Here is a 20,072-nt window from a genome sequence, read left to right as displayed (position 1 = left end):
TTGGGGACAATTTAGTGAAATATATAATCGATCATCGTTGTTATGTCGCACTCCTGCAAAATATTTGATACATATGATCTGTGATATTTATTCCTCAAAAATGCCTGCTACGGCTATGCATAAATTTATAACTTTTATAGGAACTATGTCTATATTACACGCGGCTTATTCCGCAGCGCAACGTAAGTATTTCATCTTTGTTTACTCCGATTTTCTCTCCGTGCGTTACATTCTTTTTTTTTAGATTAGATTGATGTTAACATTGTAGAGAAATTATGGCTTTTCTACTGGTTTAATCGCTCTTTCTGTATTTATAATGAGATTATTGTATAATTTCTGAGAGAAAAGAACGAATGCAACAAATTAAAATGTATAGATATTATTATAAAACTTTGTTTGCAGATCGTTCCTATTTGCGAATCACCGAACAGGAATTTACTACTTTGCCAATTGATGTAAGTTATAACATTTGATATTATTACTGGTTTTTTATATAACAAACTAAAGATTATTATATATAGGCTATTAATATGATAAATATAATAAAAGTGTTTTTGTGTGGAATAATATATATCGTTAACGTATTTTTACTTTGTTGTAGATTTTAATTCAAGGTATAGTCAGTTTATTTATCGTTATGTACGGTGTTTTGTACATTGCTGGTGATTTTAAAGAAATTCGTGCTGTTGTTGATTTGGAGAATAAATCCTGGGAAACACTGCGAAATTTACCATCTTTTCAAGTATTTAATCATCGCGGGAGATCTCTTTCGCCAGAATACATCCCAGAATAAAATAGTTTTTTTATATTAAATTATTGAAAAATATAATGGATATATATAGATTAACTTGCATTGTTTGTTAAAACACATTTTTTCAGTGCAGCTGAGAAAATTTATCAAAATATTAACACTTCATTAATTATAGAAATTAATATATCTTTTAAAAGGATTTAATCCCGTATAAAACGTAAATGAAAGAAAATTTATAATAAAAATTGTAACAATATTTAATATGTATATACAAATATGCGAAATTGAATAATTTATTGTTGAAAACAGTTTGCAAAACATTGGAGATTATTCTCTTTATAATTGTAGTTTAAATTTTGAATTTTGTAATGTAAGTTTTGTATGTACATTTCACATAGTTTAGACAGTAAATAGTACAAATAAGGAAGTCATGATTTTATCGAGTTTCATTCCTTATCAGTTTTTTCCTATTTCCAGTATATTTATTTTATAAGAAAAATTAATAATGATACAGTAGAAGTGCACAATGGGATGCAAAAGCATCATTTTTTCTGCTTTTTCTTTTCTGCCTCTGCTTCCTTCTCCTTTTCGATTTCTGTCACATATTCACCTATGGTGTCTGTATCCAACATCTAAAAAATTATTATACTAGTAAATATAATGCTTTATAGAAAGAGATATTTAGATCTTCAGTCAAAACATATATTTGCACAAAAAGTACAAGTGTACCTGTAGTGGCTGGCCTCGTCGCATTACTGCTATTTCCAAATTCTTTTGTCCAGATTGAACTACTTCAAGTAATGCCCTGATGGCTAGTTTTATGCAACCTCTTTCTGTCGACACTTCTTCCGTAGTATAATATTTTTCCAAGAATTCATGCACAGTTTTAGCGCTGCGTCCTGTCGCGTTAGCCTTTAAGGAAGAAATATATGACATAAATTTCGCTATTAAAATAATTGCATTCTTTTATCTCGACGTACCTTCCACTCATAATATATTCCTGATGGCTCTGTTTGATACAGATGAGGTATACCATCGTAATCGAATCCAGTTAGAAGACAGGATATACCGAAAGGTCTGCGGCCGTTACTCTGTGTATATTTTTGTTTTAAGCCTGCAAATAATAATAATTATGTAAAAGTACAATTGTTAGAAATAATTTAAATTTTCTGTTGAGCAGAAGCATCGATAAAATCTAATCATACCTGCGATATACCTAGTAATATATTCCAAGGTAACAGGATCCTCTACAGTTAACTTATGACTCTGGCACTCAACTTGTGCACGGTTGATTAATACTCTCGCGTCGGCAGTTAAACCTGTTAAAAAGGATAGTAAGTATCACATATTTTATATGATACAGAGAATCAATACTTGTATCAATGGTGTATGTAGTACCTGCAAAGGCCATAATTACATGATCATCCAGGAGGCATATTTTGCGCACCGTACGTTCCTCTTGCAATTTAGCGACAGATTTCTTCTCGACGCCTAAAACTACGACGTCAGCACCACGTACACCGACCTGACAAAAAGATTACAACATATGAACAATATGAATAATAGGAAATTATTAAATTTTAATATTAAAAATATATATTTAATAAAGCTGCAATTTATATCATTTATTAGATACAATTTTAATGTAATTTTTTACAATTTAAAAATGACACGCGCGGATATGTATTTTATTTGTTAGAATAGATATATGAGTAAGCATAATGTAATGACAGTGATATGTTGACACAAAGCTTGTCATCCTAACCTAACTCCGAGAATTCGCCAAGTCATACGCAAGGTAAGCGAAATAAAATGACTCGATTATAGACGAATGTTATTCGTATGATAATAAAACGCTTTCAAATTGACAGATAGATGAAAGAGAGCGACCGAGAATCTTGGAAAGCGACTCCCGAAGAGCGGGAGAGAGGTTATGTTGAACTTAGCGTACCGCCGTCGAGCCCTTCTTGACAGCCTCCTGAGCGTATTCCACCTGGAGCAGATGGCCGTCCGGCGAAAATACCGTGATCGCTCTGTCGTATCTCGCCGACATCGTCCCGGCCGTTCGAAATAAGCACCGTTCTTCAAGAAACTCGAAATGACTCCGCCGTTTTCCGGGCAGTTACCAAACTGCCTCGTTCCTCGGTCTCCGGCGCGCAGGCGCGCATACACGAACATGACGACGCATTTCCCTAGCAAGTTCCCCCTTTTCCGCGCCTGCGCGCGAGCGGTGTCGGTGCAAAAGGTGTCGGAAGAAATATCTTCCTTTATTTTTTCGTGCGGATGCTGGCTTTGACATTTCTCAGTTGAACACGTCGTGTCTAGATTTGTTGATGCATTATAATTGTTGATTTTGAAAAGAAATAATAAAAAAACAAAAGAAAAAAAAAGAAAAAAATAAAGAAAAAAAATAAAAAAAATAAAGAAAAATAGAGAAATAAAAGAAATATATATTGAACAGGAGAGAAAAAAAAATAGATTTTATGCGTTAACTTTTTTTTTTAATTGATCGCAGATAGTTAAACTATTATAAAATTGTCGATTTATCTTAGAAACAATAATCATGATACGTACGTGAATATTTATAGATATAATACGTTCGATTCGTAAATATTTAAATCGAAAGCAAAGGCATTCTTGACATATATATATGTATATATCTTCTATATATATGTAATATATATAAAAAATAATAATTATATCCTTAAGGATATATAATATATGCGTATATATAATATAGTTTTATTAAATTGTATTAAATTGTATTAAATTGTATTAAATTATATAAATTATACTTAATTAATCTCATATATAATTGTAGTTGCATATATATTGTATATTAATATTTTAAATCGTTTTCTCTTTATTTAATTATTCTTTTAATTAATTTTAAAAAATTTAGAAAGCTATTTATTTATTCAAAATTGTAAAAATAGAAGTCATATAGAATCTTTTTATATTACTAATTATTATTTATAAAATATGTTTTATACACACACATTTAGTCCTAAATACATAGCTGAAATATCTTAAACATATTTTTGATTTTTTTAGTATTTAGATCTAATATTCTATTATTTTAATTTTTATATGATTTATTGCTATGCTCCTTTTATGATAATATATTTTTTTAAATTTATAATTTCACACACATTTATTTTGTATTTAAATTATTATTGCTGCATATGCATTATTTACTTTGTTATGATGTGTATTATTCTCTGAAAGATTGTATAAGCAATATATGGCATTCGTAATTAATAAACAATATTCATAGTTAAGTAGAAACAAGATAATCCATGCATATAAACATATTTTTTAATAAAAAAAGTGTTGCTGTTGAATAAGTAATTGGAATTATCAGCAAGCGTTTTTTTACTTTCCTATAATTCATTCATTTTCTGCTATGTATGGCATAATCTTTCGACATTCTTACGTTTGAGGAAAAATCCATTACAAATTTCGAGATGCTGGAAAATACAAATTGTACAAATAAATACAAACATTTCTATGTAAAATAAAATATATTTTCTATTGAATTAATAAAACTGCAAAATTATTTAAGTTATAATATTATCCATTGTATATTGGTTGTTGTAAACAGATCCTTTATTTCTTTTAATTTTGATTCTAACATTAATTGTATTTCATTTATTATGTTGGGAGTTAATTTATTTCACTAATAATATATGAAAATTTAATAAAAATAAAATAAAAATGAAATAGTCATATTTATAATGTATTTTCTCACACAAATCACAAGAATACAACTGTAAAATCATGTTTCGCTTCCGAGTCGATTGGCATTAATTTACAAAAAAGTTTCTTAATTTTTAATAAAATTCGATTGACATTAATTTTCCAAAAAGTCGATTGGCATTAATTTTCAAAAAAGTTTCTTAATTTTTAATGAAATATGTTATGTGAGAGAGGAAAACTTTTTTTCAACAAGAATGGAAAACGTGTGCCAGAAAAATAAAAGAATATAAACATAAATTATAATTTAACGTTATAATTAAACGTATATGAAAATTTCGAAATATCAATAAACATTAATTTAATTATCTTTTATTTCTATCTTAATTCTCTTTTACTTTATATCAAGATTATGTTATCTCAGTATATATATGCTTTACAACAGTCACTGTGATGTTTTTATTTCATCATATTATTACATATTTATTCTTAAATAATTATAAATGTTTCGGCTTTCAGAATTTTAAACGAATGAGTGGGGATGAATAGGCAGAAACGATATCGTTACTCTTATAAAAGAAACGGCCGGCTTAGAGAAACGTTTAGTCAAGGCTGGTCGCGCTCGTGCTGTGTTACATTCGCTTGTGCAACATGATCGGGTCGGTATATACTTTCCTTTTTATCATTCCACGAAGGTGCATGCAGCAAGCAAAATGCTTGACTGAGGTCATCATTTTTTCGCAATTCGATACTATTCAAATGCTGCTTGATTTATATATAAAAAAAAAAAAAAAAGATTTAGATTTTAACGTGCGACATATCCCATGTGAAGGCATAGCTATGTGAAAGATTATTTTCGCATAAGTGTTAATTGAAATTAATTCTGCCAGAGATTTGTATAATTTGTCAAAATTGTGAAATGCTAAAACAGAGTGTCGTCGATATATCGATATGAAGATACTTGTGATTTACTTGAAAATGTGCTTGACAAGTTTGTCCTTTATAACATGATTCGTTTGTTATTTATTTTATAACACATTTATCGAATATATGATTATATTGTATTTAATTTAATTACTGTATTTGCCAATTGATATATTTTAGAAATAAAATAACGTGTAAAATATTTGGGATGGAATTTTCGTAAACATGCTAAACATTCGTGAACGTACCAAAGACAATGTGATAACGCTAAATTGACTTGATAAAGCTGACGATATGCGGGAATTTTAAAAATAGTCTTTCCTCACGTCAAATATTTACATAATATTACATTTGCCTTGAAGAAGCCAAAACGTATACTTGTCTCTTTGTAAATATTATATAAGTAAAGCTATCTCTCATAGTGTGTCTATGTTATGATTATCAAAGGTTTCATGCAAATATATATTCCATTTTACCTCTAGCAATGTTTATCATTTTTATCTGGATAATTGGAAGAATATCTTAATTTAGACGAATAAATTCGTTAATCGAATAATTAAAATAAACAAAAATAATTTATTTATTTAATTGTACGCGAAATTTATAATTTATTCTTCAAGTGTCAAGGATCATCGTAAATCAAATAAAAATTTAATTTGAAAAACGATAAAAATGATTTTCTTAATATACCATTTCAAAAGAATAACTTTTATTATGATAGCTATTTTTTTTTTCAAAAAGTTGAAAGAAATAAATGATAATCTTCTGTAGAAAGAGAAATATTGTGTAACAGGGGATGAAAGACATAGACGTAAGACATTGTGTGCACTAATCTATTGAGTGATTAGCAACAGTTTAATCGCGTACAATTAAGGCGCTGTATGCCACACCATCGCATGTATCTATTGTATAACGTCATCATCACGTGCGCGTAAATACGAACAAATTATTTATTGCAATATCTTAAATTAGATAGAATGAAAGAAAAATGTTGAAAGAAATATTTTCACTGAAAGCGCCATTTAATTTTGTACTGTTCCGGCAGTATTACGTTTTGTATACAACAATGCTTATTCAAATATAACCAGCTTTACAGTTAACGGCTAGCTATAGATAAAGTAACATTTATAATGTATTTGTATGTTGTGCATTATTCATTCGCAATTTATTTGCATAGTGCTATCGCAATAAGTATATCTTTGTGTCAAGAATGAATCCAAAAATAATTCAAAGTTTAAAGGAAGAATATATTTTCAAGAAAATCCTTAAACATTTTTTAAATAATATATTTATATTAATATATATACTTTAATATATTTATATTAATATATTAATTATATATATTAATATTAAATTAATAATATTAATCTAAATAAAAATATATTGTTAAAAATATTATTAAGGAAAATTATAATAATATAATTAATAATATAATTTGTATATTTTAATAATTTTTTATAATAATTTATATATATATATATATATATATAAATATTAGATATAAAAATAATAATATTTATAATTAATTTTTGATTTATTATCTTCTTATCTAAAATATATCAGTTGAAATATGACACAATAATGAAATGAATGAATCATGTTATATACGACTGAAGATTTTACATTTGTAATTAGCCAGACATCTGTAATTGCGCAAAGCATTCAAAGTCACAAGCACATAATAAAAAGGTTTGAGTTGTGAAAAAACGCGGAATGTTTTTCTATTAAAAATTTCCTTAATAATGCATTCTTAATGCGACATTCTTCATCTTCGATATTTCGATAAATACTTTTACAAACCACTTATCTAAAAGAACAATTCTACTTCAGAAGGTTAGCATTGTTCGATAACAATGATTAAAGATGACTAAAGATATTTAATTCGCACTTAAGAAATTGTGATTGATAAAATCAGAGGATCTCCTTATCTGCACGAAACACATCTATTGCATTAATTCGCCTGCATCATATCTTTATTGTACGTTTATATGATTAGAATCGACAAGCAGAGATAAAGTGCCTTTAACAATATATTTAACAATATGTGTTATCGCGTGCGTGCGCATGTGTGTATATGCATATCTTTACTGAATAATTGATTATTTATATGTACAATAAAGAAAATGCGCAGATTAAATATCATGTGCAGACATATATAAATTTAATCAAATCTCGTAGACTGAATTATTGATTGCGAAATTTAATTGATTATGATAATTTTTATTGATTATATACAAATGCGTTTTTTTGTCTTTCTCATCTCGTGTTTTACATCATAAGTGAAATTAATAAAATTAATAAAAATACAATTTTGAAAAAACATAGCTCGATGCTTTGCTTGTGAGCTATGAATGTATTGAATGAAGTACACATGTGTGTTACGCAATCTTTCAACGTATCTCTTCTCTTATAGTAAATGTCTTATGCGCATGTACGGCTTCGATTATACAATGATGATAACTGGACCATGTTCTTGAATCAACACCGGCAATAAAGGTGGCATTAATATAACTTACAATCTCTCTCTCGCGATACATATATAATTTCTTTTTTTATATAGATTCTTAGATAAATTATGACTCTTATCGATCATCAATGTCATGTTAATTCTGAAATGAGTTATAAAGTAATTTTTAATTTGCGTTCGCAAATAATCGCCACAATTATCATATATCTTTAGCAATTATTCACTTTATCGTGATTTATATGATTACGTTTTGTTCGAATTTTAATTATTTACAAAATTAATGCTATGTACATATATATGTATACATATACATAGTGTTCAATTTTAATCTATCACTCCTCGTAACTTTGCAGGAAGCGATCGTAGAGAAAAAAGTTTCGTACAAAAGTTTTTTTTATCTTATGTCTCCCTCAAAGTCAAAAAACTTGTACGAAACATTTTTCTCTATGACTGCTCCCTGCAAAATTACGAGGTGATAGATTAAAATTGGATACCCTGTATAGTATAAAATAATTTCACATGTTACACAATATAAATATATACATATACACATATATATATCTATATATAAAATACATAAAAAATATATAAAATATATAAAATATATATTGTACACCATGTGAAATTATTTTATACTGTAAAAAGAACCTACAGTTCTGTACCTTATTGAACACAATGTAAAATTGTTCTCCTCATCATGCTATTATAATTATATTTTACTGTCACTATTAGAAATAACAGTGACGCAGATGTAAACGCGGTCACGGCAAATCGTCAGCGCGTAATCACGGTCACGAGATCTGCACCGGTAGAAGTTTCAAGCATCACTGACTTTTATTATACGGTTATACGGTTACTGTATTATAGCTGATCTCTTTTATCAATCACGATAATAAAACGATGTATATCGCGATGATGCATCCTTTTTTCAAAAGAAGAAAATGCATATTAGTGTTAGCGTACATACGCAGAGAGAATTTTCTCTTAGAATTTACCCTGAAAATCATGGTAATCGTGGGACAATATGGTATGGAAAGAATTTTATGAGAATTTCTTTGATTAATATTTATCACAATAAAAATAATAATATCTATCATAATAAAATATAAAATATGTTTGACTAATTTTATTAAACTGCAGTAAAATTAATCAAATATATTTTATATTTTATTATGATAGATATTATTATTTTTAATGTGATAAATATTAATCAGAGAAATTTTCATAAAATTCTTTCCATATTATTCCACACTGAGAGAATTTTCTTTTAGAATTTCTGAAAATCTATCAGAATAAAATATAAAACATGTTTGATTAATTTTACTAAATTGAATAATAAAATTAATCAAACATATTTTATATTTTATTGCGATAAATATTAATCAGAAAAATTCTCATAAAATTTCCATACCATATTGTCCCACGATTACCATGATTTTCAGGATAAATTCTAAGAGAAAATTCTCTCAGTGTACACATAACACAATTTTATTAATATATGTAGATTAGTTTCTTTTTTTATTGTCTAACTGGATATTATTAATTCACGCATATATAACGAGAAGCAATGTCAAATAAAAATCTTTTATTATATATTGAATATCGGCACACACATATACGTATACACACATATACACACGCGTGCGCGAGTTTCGATTAAGTTTGCAATATCTACAATTAAAGAATGCACGTCACACATGGTCGGTTCTGCTGGTGATTGTCGCAATACTCAATCGCGAATTTTCATGAAACAACCGCAACAATTCCGATTAATTTTCCATCGTCGAGAGAATAAATTGTAAAAAAATTTAATTTTTAACGTTTAATTTTTACATGTTTTGTGCAGAGTCAAAAGGAAAAAGTTGGTTATATTCGGCGTGACCACGGTCGTACTTGTGGCCATTTTAGTGGCAATAATGGTAATTTTTATGACGCGAAACTCAAATGTCAAATGCGGCTCAAAATTCGTCAGTTCCTCCGAGATGGGTCAATATACGAAGGTAATATTTATTGATCAATTAATTTAATTTATTGCAACATGTGTGTAATTAAAAATTAAAAACGTGATTTGAACGTTAATTGAAACATTTGACTAAACAAAAGAAAAAAAAAACATATTTTCAAATATAGTTATTTATTTTTCTGAAATTTGAAAAGGAGGAGGCTTTTCGAATAACATTTCTGCATATTGTCAATAATATTAGTTATACATTGCAAAATTTAATTTTATAGATAACAATAAGTGATAAAAATATTTGTTCTGAAAAAATATATTATTATTGGAGAATAACTATTTTGTTCGATTTATTATTTTCTCACAAATATTCGACTAGCTTGAGAAAAACGTAAAGTAAAGCGTGATAGATAATTCTTGAAATTTTTCACAATTATTGAATTATTGAAGCTTTCTATAAACAGGGTGCTGTGGCGACACACAATCAGGAATGTGCAACAATTAGTGCCGATATCTTAGCTAAAAACGGTTCAGCAGTGGATGCTGCGATAGGAGCGCTTCTTTGCGAAGGCGTTGCATCCTTGCATAGGTATTGCACAATTTTCTTTGTTTTTACTAAATCTATTTCATATGCTAATCTATTATACTTTAATAAATCTTGATTAATTATAATTATTTTATAATGTATATAATTTATATATATATATATATTTTAATTAATATATTAATTAAAATTATTAAATTATATAATTAAAATAATATATAATTTTTTGCGAGCAAAGAAAATATATATATATTGAATATATATCAGTACGTTTTCATTTGCAGTATGGGACTGGGGGGTGGATTTTTTATGACAATATGGGACGCGAAAAGCAAAACGGCGGATTATCTGGATGCGAGAGAGACTGCCCCGATGGCTGCGACGGAGGATATGTTCGATGGCAATGCTCATCTAGCTATGTATGGTAAAAGATCTTTTTCACATTATAATATTTCTCGATATTTATACGCTTACGTCAAAGCCGCTTGTAAAAATTGTCAAACAACAATTATTATATCGCAACAATTAATTGTAAATTTATGCACTATTTTTGTTTGTGCATAACAATGGATTTCGAAATAAAGTGCGTGCTATCGAACAGGTGGACTGGCAGTTGCTGTCCCAGGTGAACTTATGGGCTATTGGGAGGCGCACAAAAAATACGGGAGGCTACCGTGGTCTGTATTATTCGAGCCTGTGATTAAATTGTGCGAAACTGGATCTCAAATCAATGACTATCTTGCCACGTATTTAGTGAAATATGAACTTATGATAAAGAATGAGAGCAGTTTGGCGGAAATACTCATAAATCCTGCTACTGGTAAAGTGTGGACCGTGAGTAGAATCTTTTATATATATATTTTTTATTTGTATTTCTATAGAATTCTTTTTTTTTTTATTATTTATTTTATTAAAACTGTTTTTATCCTGTGTATGAATAAAAACTTGATTCTCCTCTGATATATATTCTATGAGGGAAAAACTATGAAAAATAACATCGAAATCTTATATTTATGTGCAGGCAGGTGACAGAATAAAAAGACCGCAATTGGCTAAGACTTTGAAACTAATAGCGCAGCATGGTATCGATATATTTTACAATGGTAGTCTTACTGATAATTTAATCGAGGAGATTAAAACATTTAAAGGGATAATTACGAGACAAGATTTCGAAGAGTACAGGTGAGCGTTTATTATTTTGAGAGTTGGAATCTTTTCGACTTTCAAGGATATTTATCTTAAAAAATTGCGCGAAACCTGCTATATATATATATATATATATATATATATATAAAAAAGATAAATAAAAAATAATTACAAATTTATGACTATGTTTCTACGCAGTTAAAGTTTTACGATAGAACGTAAAGAACGTACGATGGTAAATAAAGACTGCAGCGATGATAATAATAATGGAAATCGTGTATTTCGCGAATAAAAACGGCTAAAATAATTATTCGCGAGCGGAATATCTGAACTAAAACAACGAGTTTTATATTGTAATTCAATGTTAACAAATTGATTAATTAAACGTGTATAAACACATCCATTTGTTGATTGAAATAATATCGAATACTATTATTTGCAGCCGGTGGAGTTAAGGCCGATAAAAATATATAAAAGCCGGTTTGATATCGTTGATGAGATATCATAACAATGAAAAAATATTCAACTTCAATAGAAATCAATTATTGTAAATAGAAAAAATTAAATTCTTTTCTCACTGATTGATTTTGCTCTACTCTCGTATTATTAATGAATTTGTCGACCATGTAGATGTAATCACCCGATTTAAGGCTTTGAGAGGGGGTGTAAAAGTCATATGGCGACATGTATCGATAATGGAAATTTTTTATTTTTATCAGAGCCGTGTGGAGAAAGCCGATCTCATTGAAAATGGGGAATCTGACGATCTACAGTGCCCCACCGCCGGGTTCGGGTGCAATTTTGGTGTTCATAATGAACATTCTTCGCCGAGTACTACCGGCCAATAATGAGAATATAATATGGCAACGTATAGTGGAGACCTTCAAGTGGGCTTATGCAAGAAGAACCGAGTTGGGGGATTCCGCTTTTGTTGATGGCATAGGTGAGATTACACAGAGATGCATAATTATATAAAATACACCGGACATCTTAAAATGACACGATTACGTATCTTACAAATCAGACATGAAAAAATAATATTAAAGTTCATTAATGAGACAGAGATGTAGTTGTCACAATAATTGCATTGAAAATAATTTGCTTAATTACAATGTAATTATGAGATCATCAAGAATAATGATTATTATTAGAAATAGATTAATGATTATTAATGATCTATTTCTATTAATAGAAACTATTGCATTCGCATATAATCCAACTATTTTTATAAGATCATTTATATTATAAACCAAAATTTTTCTTTATATACTGACTGATATATGATAATAATTGTATAACACATACATGATAATTAATTGAGCAAAAAGAGACACAAAAATAACTCCTTGTACGTTCGCGTTAATTTATATACACATATCGTATTAGCGATTCAGCACGTTTGTCTTCGGATATATAAATGCTGCGTCAAATTATTTCCCTAATGACTGTCAGTTCGTGTCTTATCACGTAATGTATATTTATCGGAGACCAGTATTCGAAACGAATCTGAATTTCTCTGCGACTTTCTTGGATTTGAAATTCACTGGAACTCTATCAATCGAGTGAGCGCTCGAATTGCAGTGGAATTATTTCTTTGTAGACTCGCTCCTCGCTAATTTAACATCCAACGATTATGCGGAAATAATAAAGGAAAGGATAAAGGACAACCGTACGAGCCAAGATCCAGAGGAATATGGCGCTGTTACTGAGACAACCGTGGATTCAGGAACCGCGCACGTTTCCGTTCTTGCTCCTGACGGCTCCGCTGTCTCCGCTACATCGACCATTAATCAAGTGTAAGTATTGTAAATTATTTGCAAGCGATGTAATACTTGCATTGCAAATTAATTCGCGATTAAAATGATACATTTATATTAAATTATTTGCAAAACTATCTATGTCAAGTTATAAATTAATAATGTCGTTTTATGTAACTTTATTTTTTAGTAAAATAGATATTACGTACAAACATGCATGTATTAAAATAAGAATATATGTATAAACAAATTAAAAAAAAAAATATATATATATATATATTCTTATTTTAATTGTATGATAGAAGAAAATCAGCTGTTCAATTTTAATTGTCTTTGACAGTTTTGTAAAAATATGAGTGCAATATGTGCATCTTATATCTACGGCTTAGCTATGGATTATAGAGATTTGATATAGAGACATTTTAAAAATCGAGAGAAAGATATCGATTGAATGGCTTCGCTTCCGACATGGGTACACATTTATGTTTGCAGTTTATATCCATTTTATAAATGGAACAATTCAGAGGCTTGGAAAGAGAGACTCTTACAATAATCCTGCGGAATATAACGTGCAGTATTTTATCACTTTATAAGCATCTTTATTTAATAGGTTCGGCGCAATGATACGTTCAGAATCCACCGGTATAATATTTAATGACGAGATGGACGACTTTAGTTCACCCAATATAACCAACGGTTTCGGACTTCCGCCGTCACCGGCGAATTTTATCCGACCTGGCAAACGGCCCCTGAGTTCGATGTGCCCGACTATAGTGGTAAGCCATTTTGGCGAACGTTTAATATATTTATCAAGAGCTTGAAATTCGAGAAAAAATTCGCGGATGAAAAAATGGATGCTTTTAATGCACGTGTTTTTTTCTATCGCGTGAAGATCTGTCATAATACTTGAGATGAGATTAACGATCGCGATATAAGTATGTAGTGCTCATCGATTCTGAGAATTGCTCGGCACAATGATATAATTGCAATTCGCAATGCACGCGATCATTAAGAACTATTCTTGAACAAGCAGCTGTCGCTGCTTGAAATCTCGCTAATGTTTCTCGCGCAACTTGATAGATTAAATAGAAATTCGAGTAGATCTCTTCTCTATAAGAGCTTCTTTTATGATTTACAAGAGGTAGGAATGCGTAAGAGTTATTTTAGATGGCTAAATTAAGCTCATTATGCGATTTCAGGTCGATCAAAATAACAAAGTGAGATTAGTGATAGGCGCTGCCGGTGGCACCAAGATTACAAGCGGCGTGGCAATTAGTATGGTCCTACATCTTTGGTCCAATTACAACATAAAAGAAGCGATTGATGCGCGTAGACTTCATCATCAAGTGAGTTCGACTAGTATAAGTATCTCAATAAAACCAAAAATCATTTTTCTCTGATTGAAAATCAAATTCGTCTTATATTATAAGCAAAATGATTTTTAATTCCATAAAGCTTAATTTTTTGCACTGATTTTAATAACAGTTTGATGAACAGACTGTTATTTCTCACTGAAATAATTGTTTGTTCAAAATTTATAATTTTTCACATTTTCTTAAGTTTTGATATTAAATATTTATTAAATAATAATAATACTTCAAAAATTCTGTTAAAGTTATTAATTTTGTTAAAGTTATATTTGTAAAATTAATTAAAGTAAAATTAATAATTAAAAATTAAAGTAAAATAAATTAATGTAAAATTAATTATTATTGAAAAATTACAGTTGTTGCCAATGAATGTCCAGAACGAGAAAGATTTTTGTCCAACCACATTAAATTATTTGAGCAAGATCGGACACAATATCACTACTTTTTCTGGAATTGGCAGTGCGATCACGGCAGTAGCTAAAGAAAATGGACTTATAACCGCGAATTCAGATTACCGTCGACAAGGAAGCATAGCAGGCTTATAAAGAGATTATTTAGTATTATTAATGCGGATGCAGACTTTATAACACCAGATGTTTTTATGTGCTGTCGTAATATTTCAATTGCTATTAGCAATTGTAAGTGGCTTTTTATATCATTTTTATTATTACGTTTTGTATAACATAGATTCTTCATTGTTATATGAGTCCTATTTCAAAAAATAAAATAGTACAATTTTTTGAAATTGACAAAGTCGACCGCAAGTAGATAATACATGATTAAACTATTCTTAAGGGGGGAACCTGGTTTAGGAGGCTGAAAAATACATAATTTTTAGAATTTATTTTCTCAGCTAAAATAAAACCAATTAATTCCAAATTTTAGGCACAGTTTATTATACATTTAAATTATGTAAAATAATTTTTTTATTAAAAAATATTAAAGTTTTATTTAAAAAATAAAGCTATATTGATAGCGCCCTTTTTTCACTATGTACAACCTAGCGATCGTAATTTTTGTCTGAAACAAAAAAACCAATTCATTTCTTTAATGTTATATTATTACCTTCTATTTAAACTAAAAAAATTGAAAAACTTTTACAACTTTAAAGAAAGAAGTTACAATTTTCACGAAAAAATTGCGACTTTTCTTTACAAAAAAAAAATAATCTAATTTAACTTTTCTCAAAAATATTTTAGTTTAAATAGAAGGTAATAATATAACATTAAAGAAATGAATTGGTTTTTTTGTTTCAGACAAAAATTACGATCGCTAGGTTGTACACAGTGAAAAATGGGCGGCGCTATCAATATAGCTTTATTTTTTAAATAAAACTTCAATATTTTTTAATAAAAAAATTATTTTACATAATTTAAATGTATAATAAACTGTGCCTAAAATTTGGAATTAATTGGTTTTATTTTAGCTGAGAAAAAAAATTCTAAAAATTATGTATTTTTCAGCCTCCTATAAACCAGGTTCCCCCCTTAAATAAAAAAATAGCACAGATTCCTATTTTTAGAATTATAATTTTAAGATATCTTTACACATCAAAGCGAGAATCATAAATAATAAATTTATAATTTTGAGCAATCCATTGATGCAATGTATATCGTGCCGATTCAATGTGTGCGCAAACATTTTTTATATATTTTTCTTTTAATTATTATTAGATTTCAATTTCACGCATTTATATTTATACCTATACGATAAATAATCGAATCAGTATATACAATGTAATTTTCTTTTAAATATTGGCTACAAATACTTAAAAGCAATATGTATGAATTGTATATTAGTATTTTTTTATGAGATGCTTCTCGTTTATAACTCATGACATTTGTACATATTTCATAATGTTTCATGCATGATTTTAATGTACGAAAATAAAAACTTGTCTATGTTTGTATTATGTATTTCCGTCTTTTGCAAATATACTTATTAATAAGCGATACACTTGTAACTGATAAGATACTTGTAACGTAAGATCCTATATCGGTTATGTATTCTTAATAATTATAATAATTTTTCAATTAACCGCATTATCACTTCCATATGTGCATCCATAACGTAATAAGCCAATAAATAAAAATATTCAGATAGCATAATAATTTAAAATAGCGTGAAAATAGCGTGTGTGTGTGTGTGTTTAAAAATTCTCCATTTAAATTTATGATTTATATATATTCTTTTATATATTCTTAATTTTTTAGAGATTATTTTTTTAAATTAAAAAATAATAAAAAGTGAAGTAAAAATCTAATTATAATGTGTTATGATAAAATATGTTGGCAATTTAAATCATATGTCATATTAATAAGCATGTGCAAAATAGGAATAATTATACGACAAATCATTGATATTAGTATTTCTTGAGTTTGTCTTTTTTATAATTAACATTTCCATAATTATGCATATACACGCAGTGATATATTCGTGAAATTATGCTGACAATATTGCACAATTTGAAATAGCAGACAATTTAAATTTAAATTTTATGTTACAGTTAAATATAAATTGTTATAATAGCTTGTCAGGATAAATAATAGACTTGATAATTTTGACACTTTTAGATAGAAATTTTGATTATATTATTTCGATAAATATATAGAGAATTCAATTTAATGCTAATATAAATAATAAAAATTCTTTAGTATTAAAAAATAAAAAAGTTATGTGATTTATAATTTCTGAATATGAAATTTATATATTCTGACAGAAATTCTTAATTACACAACTTCTTATTTTTCTTTTTTACTTTTTAAAGAATTTTTATTATTTATATTTAATTAAAACTAGTATTAAATTGTATTCTATATATTTATCGAAATTATATAATTAGAATTTTTATCTAAAAATGTCAAAATTATCATAAGTCAATTATTTATCCTGATAAGCAAAAATATCTTATAACTATGTGCAAAAAAAAAAAAAAATTTTTTTGTGGTTATAAAATTATTCGTGAAATATAACGATTTTTCTAAGCATGTGCGTGTGATAAGACACTCCAGATCAGTAAAAGGTGTTGTTAGCAATTTTCTTTTAAGGTTACTACTGCTTTAGTAATTAATATTCCTTTCAAGTTTCTACCTTAATCATCGCTGTACGTGTCGAATATAGAATATCTCTTTCCGTTAATATAAACATGACCTTCGTCATTAATATCCGCGTATTAAAAACTGATATTTTTTCCGCCTTCATTATCATAAAATAGAATGTAAACAAATCGAATTTTTTTCATTCGTAACATGTAACATGTAATGCACTTATCATTTTAATATGCAGCCAACACATTTAATCTGCTATTGTTCTTTCACAATGAAAGCAATTTAAAGAGCGATTAGAAAATGATATACTTTAAGCGAAAATTTCTTTTAAAATGTTCTTTCTTCAAACAAGACACATTTTATAATACTTTTAAAGATTAAAAAAATTACAGTTATAAAGATTAAAAAGAACAAGAACAAACATTATATATTTATTAACTTGTAATCGACAAAGTGGAAGAACGTGTTTATTTTCATGCAAGAATGATTTCAAAAAGATTTCGTAACTATTCTGGCTCATCATTTTCTGCTAGTTTGACGTAGTAATTCGTGGCATCTCGTATGAACTAATATTAATTCAATTTTTCGTGACACATGTATATTATACAAAACACAACGATCGCAAATCAGAACGATATTTTATTAGATCATCGGAACGATAGAAGAGGTCCATTTCTATCAGGTCGAGAAAATGCATTTTATTAGTCATCAAACCGCACGGGATTGAATTTACATATTCGATATTATTGTATCTAGCGCGATGCAATTTTCCAAGAATGGAGACATTACAAAGTCAATGTGTACTTTGACATGGTAATGTCACGAGTGAACAAAGTATAAATAAAATAACCACGACTGGAACTGCTCCTGACCGCGCACGCTTGGAAATTCCGATTACGCTTATTTTCATTATACGTCAATATCAAGGACAGAAAGAGGCTGCTGCCATTGATTAAACGTAAAATCTGGACGTACGATCGTGCGATTTGCACGTTTCTTCTGCTTTGTATGAGTGTCAAATTTCGACGAAATACATCGTCCGATATGATGTTGACGTAACTATAATGATTTCAGAAGTGTACAATTTACGATCATTAATCAAGATTCCCGTTTGAAAATAAGATTTATTTTTAAAAAGAGAGAAAAAGAGAGGGGGAGGAAAGAGAGAAACAGAGAAGGAAAAGGATGAGGTGGTGGGCAGAGATTCTTAATTTCCGATGCTTTGTTCTTGTGACCATGGTGGTCCGTTTCATTTCCGTTTTGTTGTGCCAAGGTAAACGAAATGAAGAGAGAAAAAAAAGGAGTCAAACACGTTATGAGAAGCGACCATTGTGAGTTCCGAATAAAGCATGGAACTTTCATGCGTATTTGTGAAAATTGTCGAGTTATTTATCATGGGTATTTATATAATTAATCCTAGAACAGATACACTGATCTTAATTTTTAAATGCTAATACAAACGAAATAATAGTTTTGATTCTTAAAAAAAAATATTATAGTATTTAAAAATTTTTAAATAAATATATTTGTATCATGTGTGTGTGTTTATATATGTATATCCATATATGTTTTCTATTATATATAATTTTTAAACAAGTATTTTAATAATATTTAATAGTTAAAATTATGCCAAAAGCCATTTGATAAAAAATATGGAAATATGAACAGGGATCCGGACCGAAACAAAATTAGGGTTCGGTTTCGGTTACGGTTTAATAAAATATTTAATAACTGTTCCGGTTCCAGTTTCGGTTTTTTGATAAATACAGGAAATCGAAACTGTTTAAATTACGATTTTTTTCGGTTACAGTTCCGGTTTTTAAAATTTTTACTTTTCGTTTTTCTAATTAAATTAATTTCTAAATTATATTTACTTTAAACAATTATTAATTTTTATGACATAAATAAACAACACTTTATATTATATATAAAAATATATATATGTATCTATATTATATATATACATATATACATTTTACGGTTCTTTTCGATATTTTTTTCTACTTTTGCGCAAATGACGGAAATGTCATGATAACTGCCTGCTTAAAGTGCAGTACAATTAAAAATAAATTATTTTTTAAATGTTCTGAAATACATGTATTATCGCAATAACGATAGCTGTGAGGATAGTATGTTTTTACACAGAGTCTTCAAAATGGAAACGCTAAAATATTTCGTAAACAATGCATATTAGAAAAAAATGTTTCAAACAAGGTATATACAGGGTCTTCAAAAAGTCTGGAAACGCTAAAATATTTCGTAAACAATGCATATTAGAAAAAAATGTTTCAAACAAGGTCAAGGTCAACTTAATTTTTTTAAATGGAACCCCCCATTGCATATTCTTGTAGCTTATTATCTCGAGAGCTTTGCAAAACACTATAATTGAGTTATATATAAGAATATGGTTCCATTT

At 28.2% G+C, this 20,072-nt stretch overlaps 3 protein-coding genes across 3 annotated transcripts; 2 read left to right on the top strand and 1 right to left on the bottom strand.

The window, feature by feature from the left end:
• Positions 1-3: 3 nt before the first annotated feature.
• On the top strand, positions 4-843 carry Emc5 (ER membrane protein complex subunit 5). Its single transcript, XM_083034733.1, has 3 exons — positions 4-182; positions 403-455; positions 602-843. The coding sequence occupies exons 1-3, from the start codon at positions 74-76 to the stop codon at positions 791-793; spliced, it is 354 nt and encodes a 117-aa protein (XP_082890859.1). The 5' UTR covers positions 4-73; the 3' UTR covers positions 794-843.
• Positions 844-1,211: 368 nt separating this feature from the next.
• Prosalpha4 (proteasome alpha4 subunit) lies at positions 1,212-3,046 on the bottom strand. The gene is made up of 6 exons (XM_083034732.1): positions 2,703-3,046; positions 2,150-2,276; positions 1,957-2,070; positions 1,732-1,865; positions 1,481-1,663; positions 1,212-1,383 (listed from the first exon to the last, which is right to left on the bottom strand). Exons 1-6 carry the CDS (start codon positions 2,802-2,804, stop codon positions 1,294-1,296), a joined length of 750 nt encoding a protein of 249 aa, XP_082890858.1. The 5' UTR covers positions 2,805-3,046; the 3' UTR covers positions 1,212-1,293.
• A 1,985-nt stretch (positions 3,047-5,031) lies between these two features.
• On the top strand, positions 5,032-15,632 carry LOC145934368 (scoloptoxin SSD14). Its single transcript, XM_083034731.1, has 11 exons — positions 5,032-5,106; positions 9,685-9,838; positions 10,257-10,381; positions 10,621-10,760; positions 10,938-11,170; positions 11,358-11,518; positions 12,202-12,425; positions 13,083-13,278; positions 13,850-14,015; positions 14,439-14,585; positions 14,966-15,632. Exons 1-11 carry the CDS (start codon positions 5,099-5,101, stop codon positions 15,152-15,154), a joined length of 1,743 nt encoding a protein of 580 aa, XP_082890857.1. The 5' UTR covers positions 5,032-5,098; the 3' UTR covers positions 15,155-15,632.
• The last annotated feature ends 4,440 nt before the right edge of the window (positions 15,633-20,072 follow it).

Source organism: Prenolepis imparis, unplaced genomic scaffold, assembly GCF_030444845.1.
Source record: "Prenolepis imparis isolate NDT839.2.m4 unplaced genomic scaffold, iyPreImpa1.0 SCAF_3, whole genome shotgun sequence".
Classification (NCBI taxonomy): Eukaryota; Metazoa; Arthropoda; class Insecta; order Hymenoptera; family Formicidae; genus Prenolepis; species Prenolepis imparis.
The sequence above is the reverse complement of the archived record's forward strand: the minus strand, read 5'-3'. Positions and strand labels throughout refer to the sequence as shown.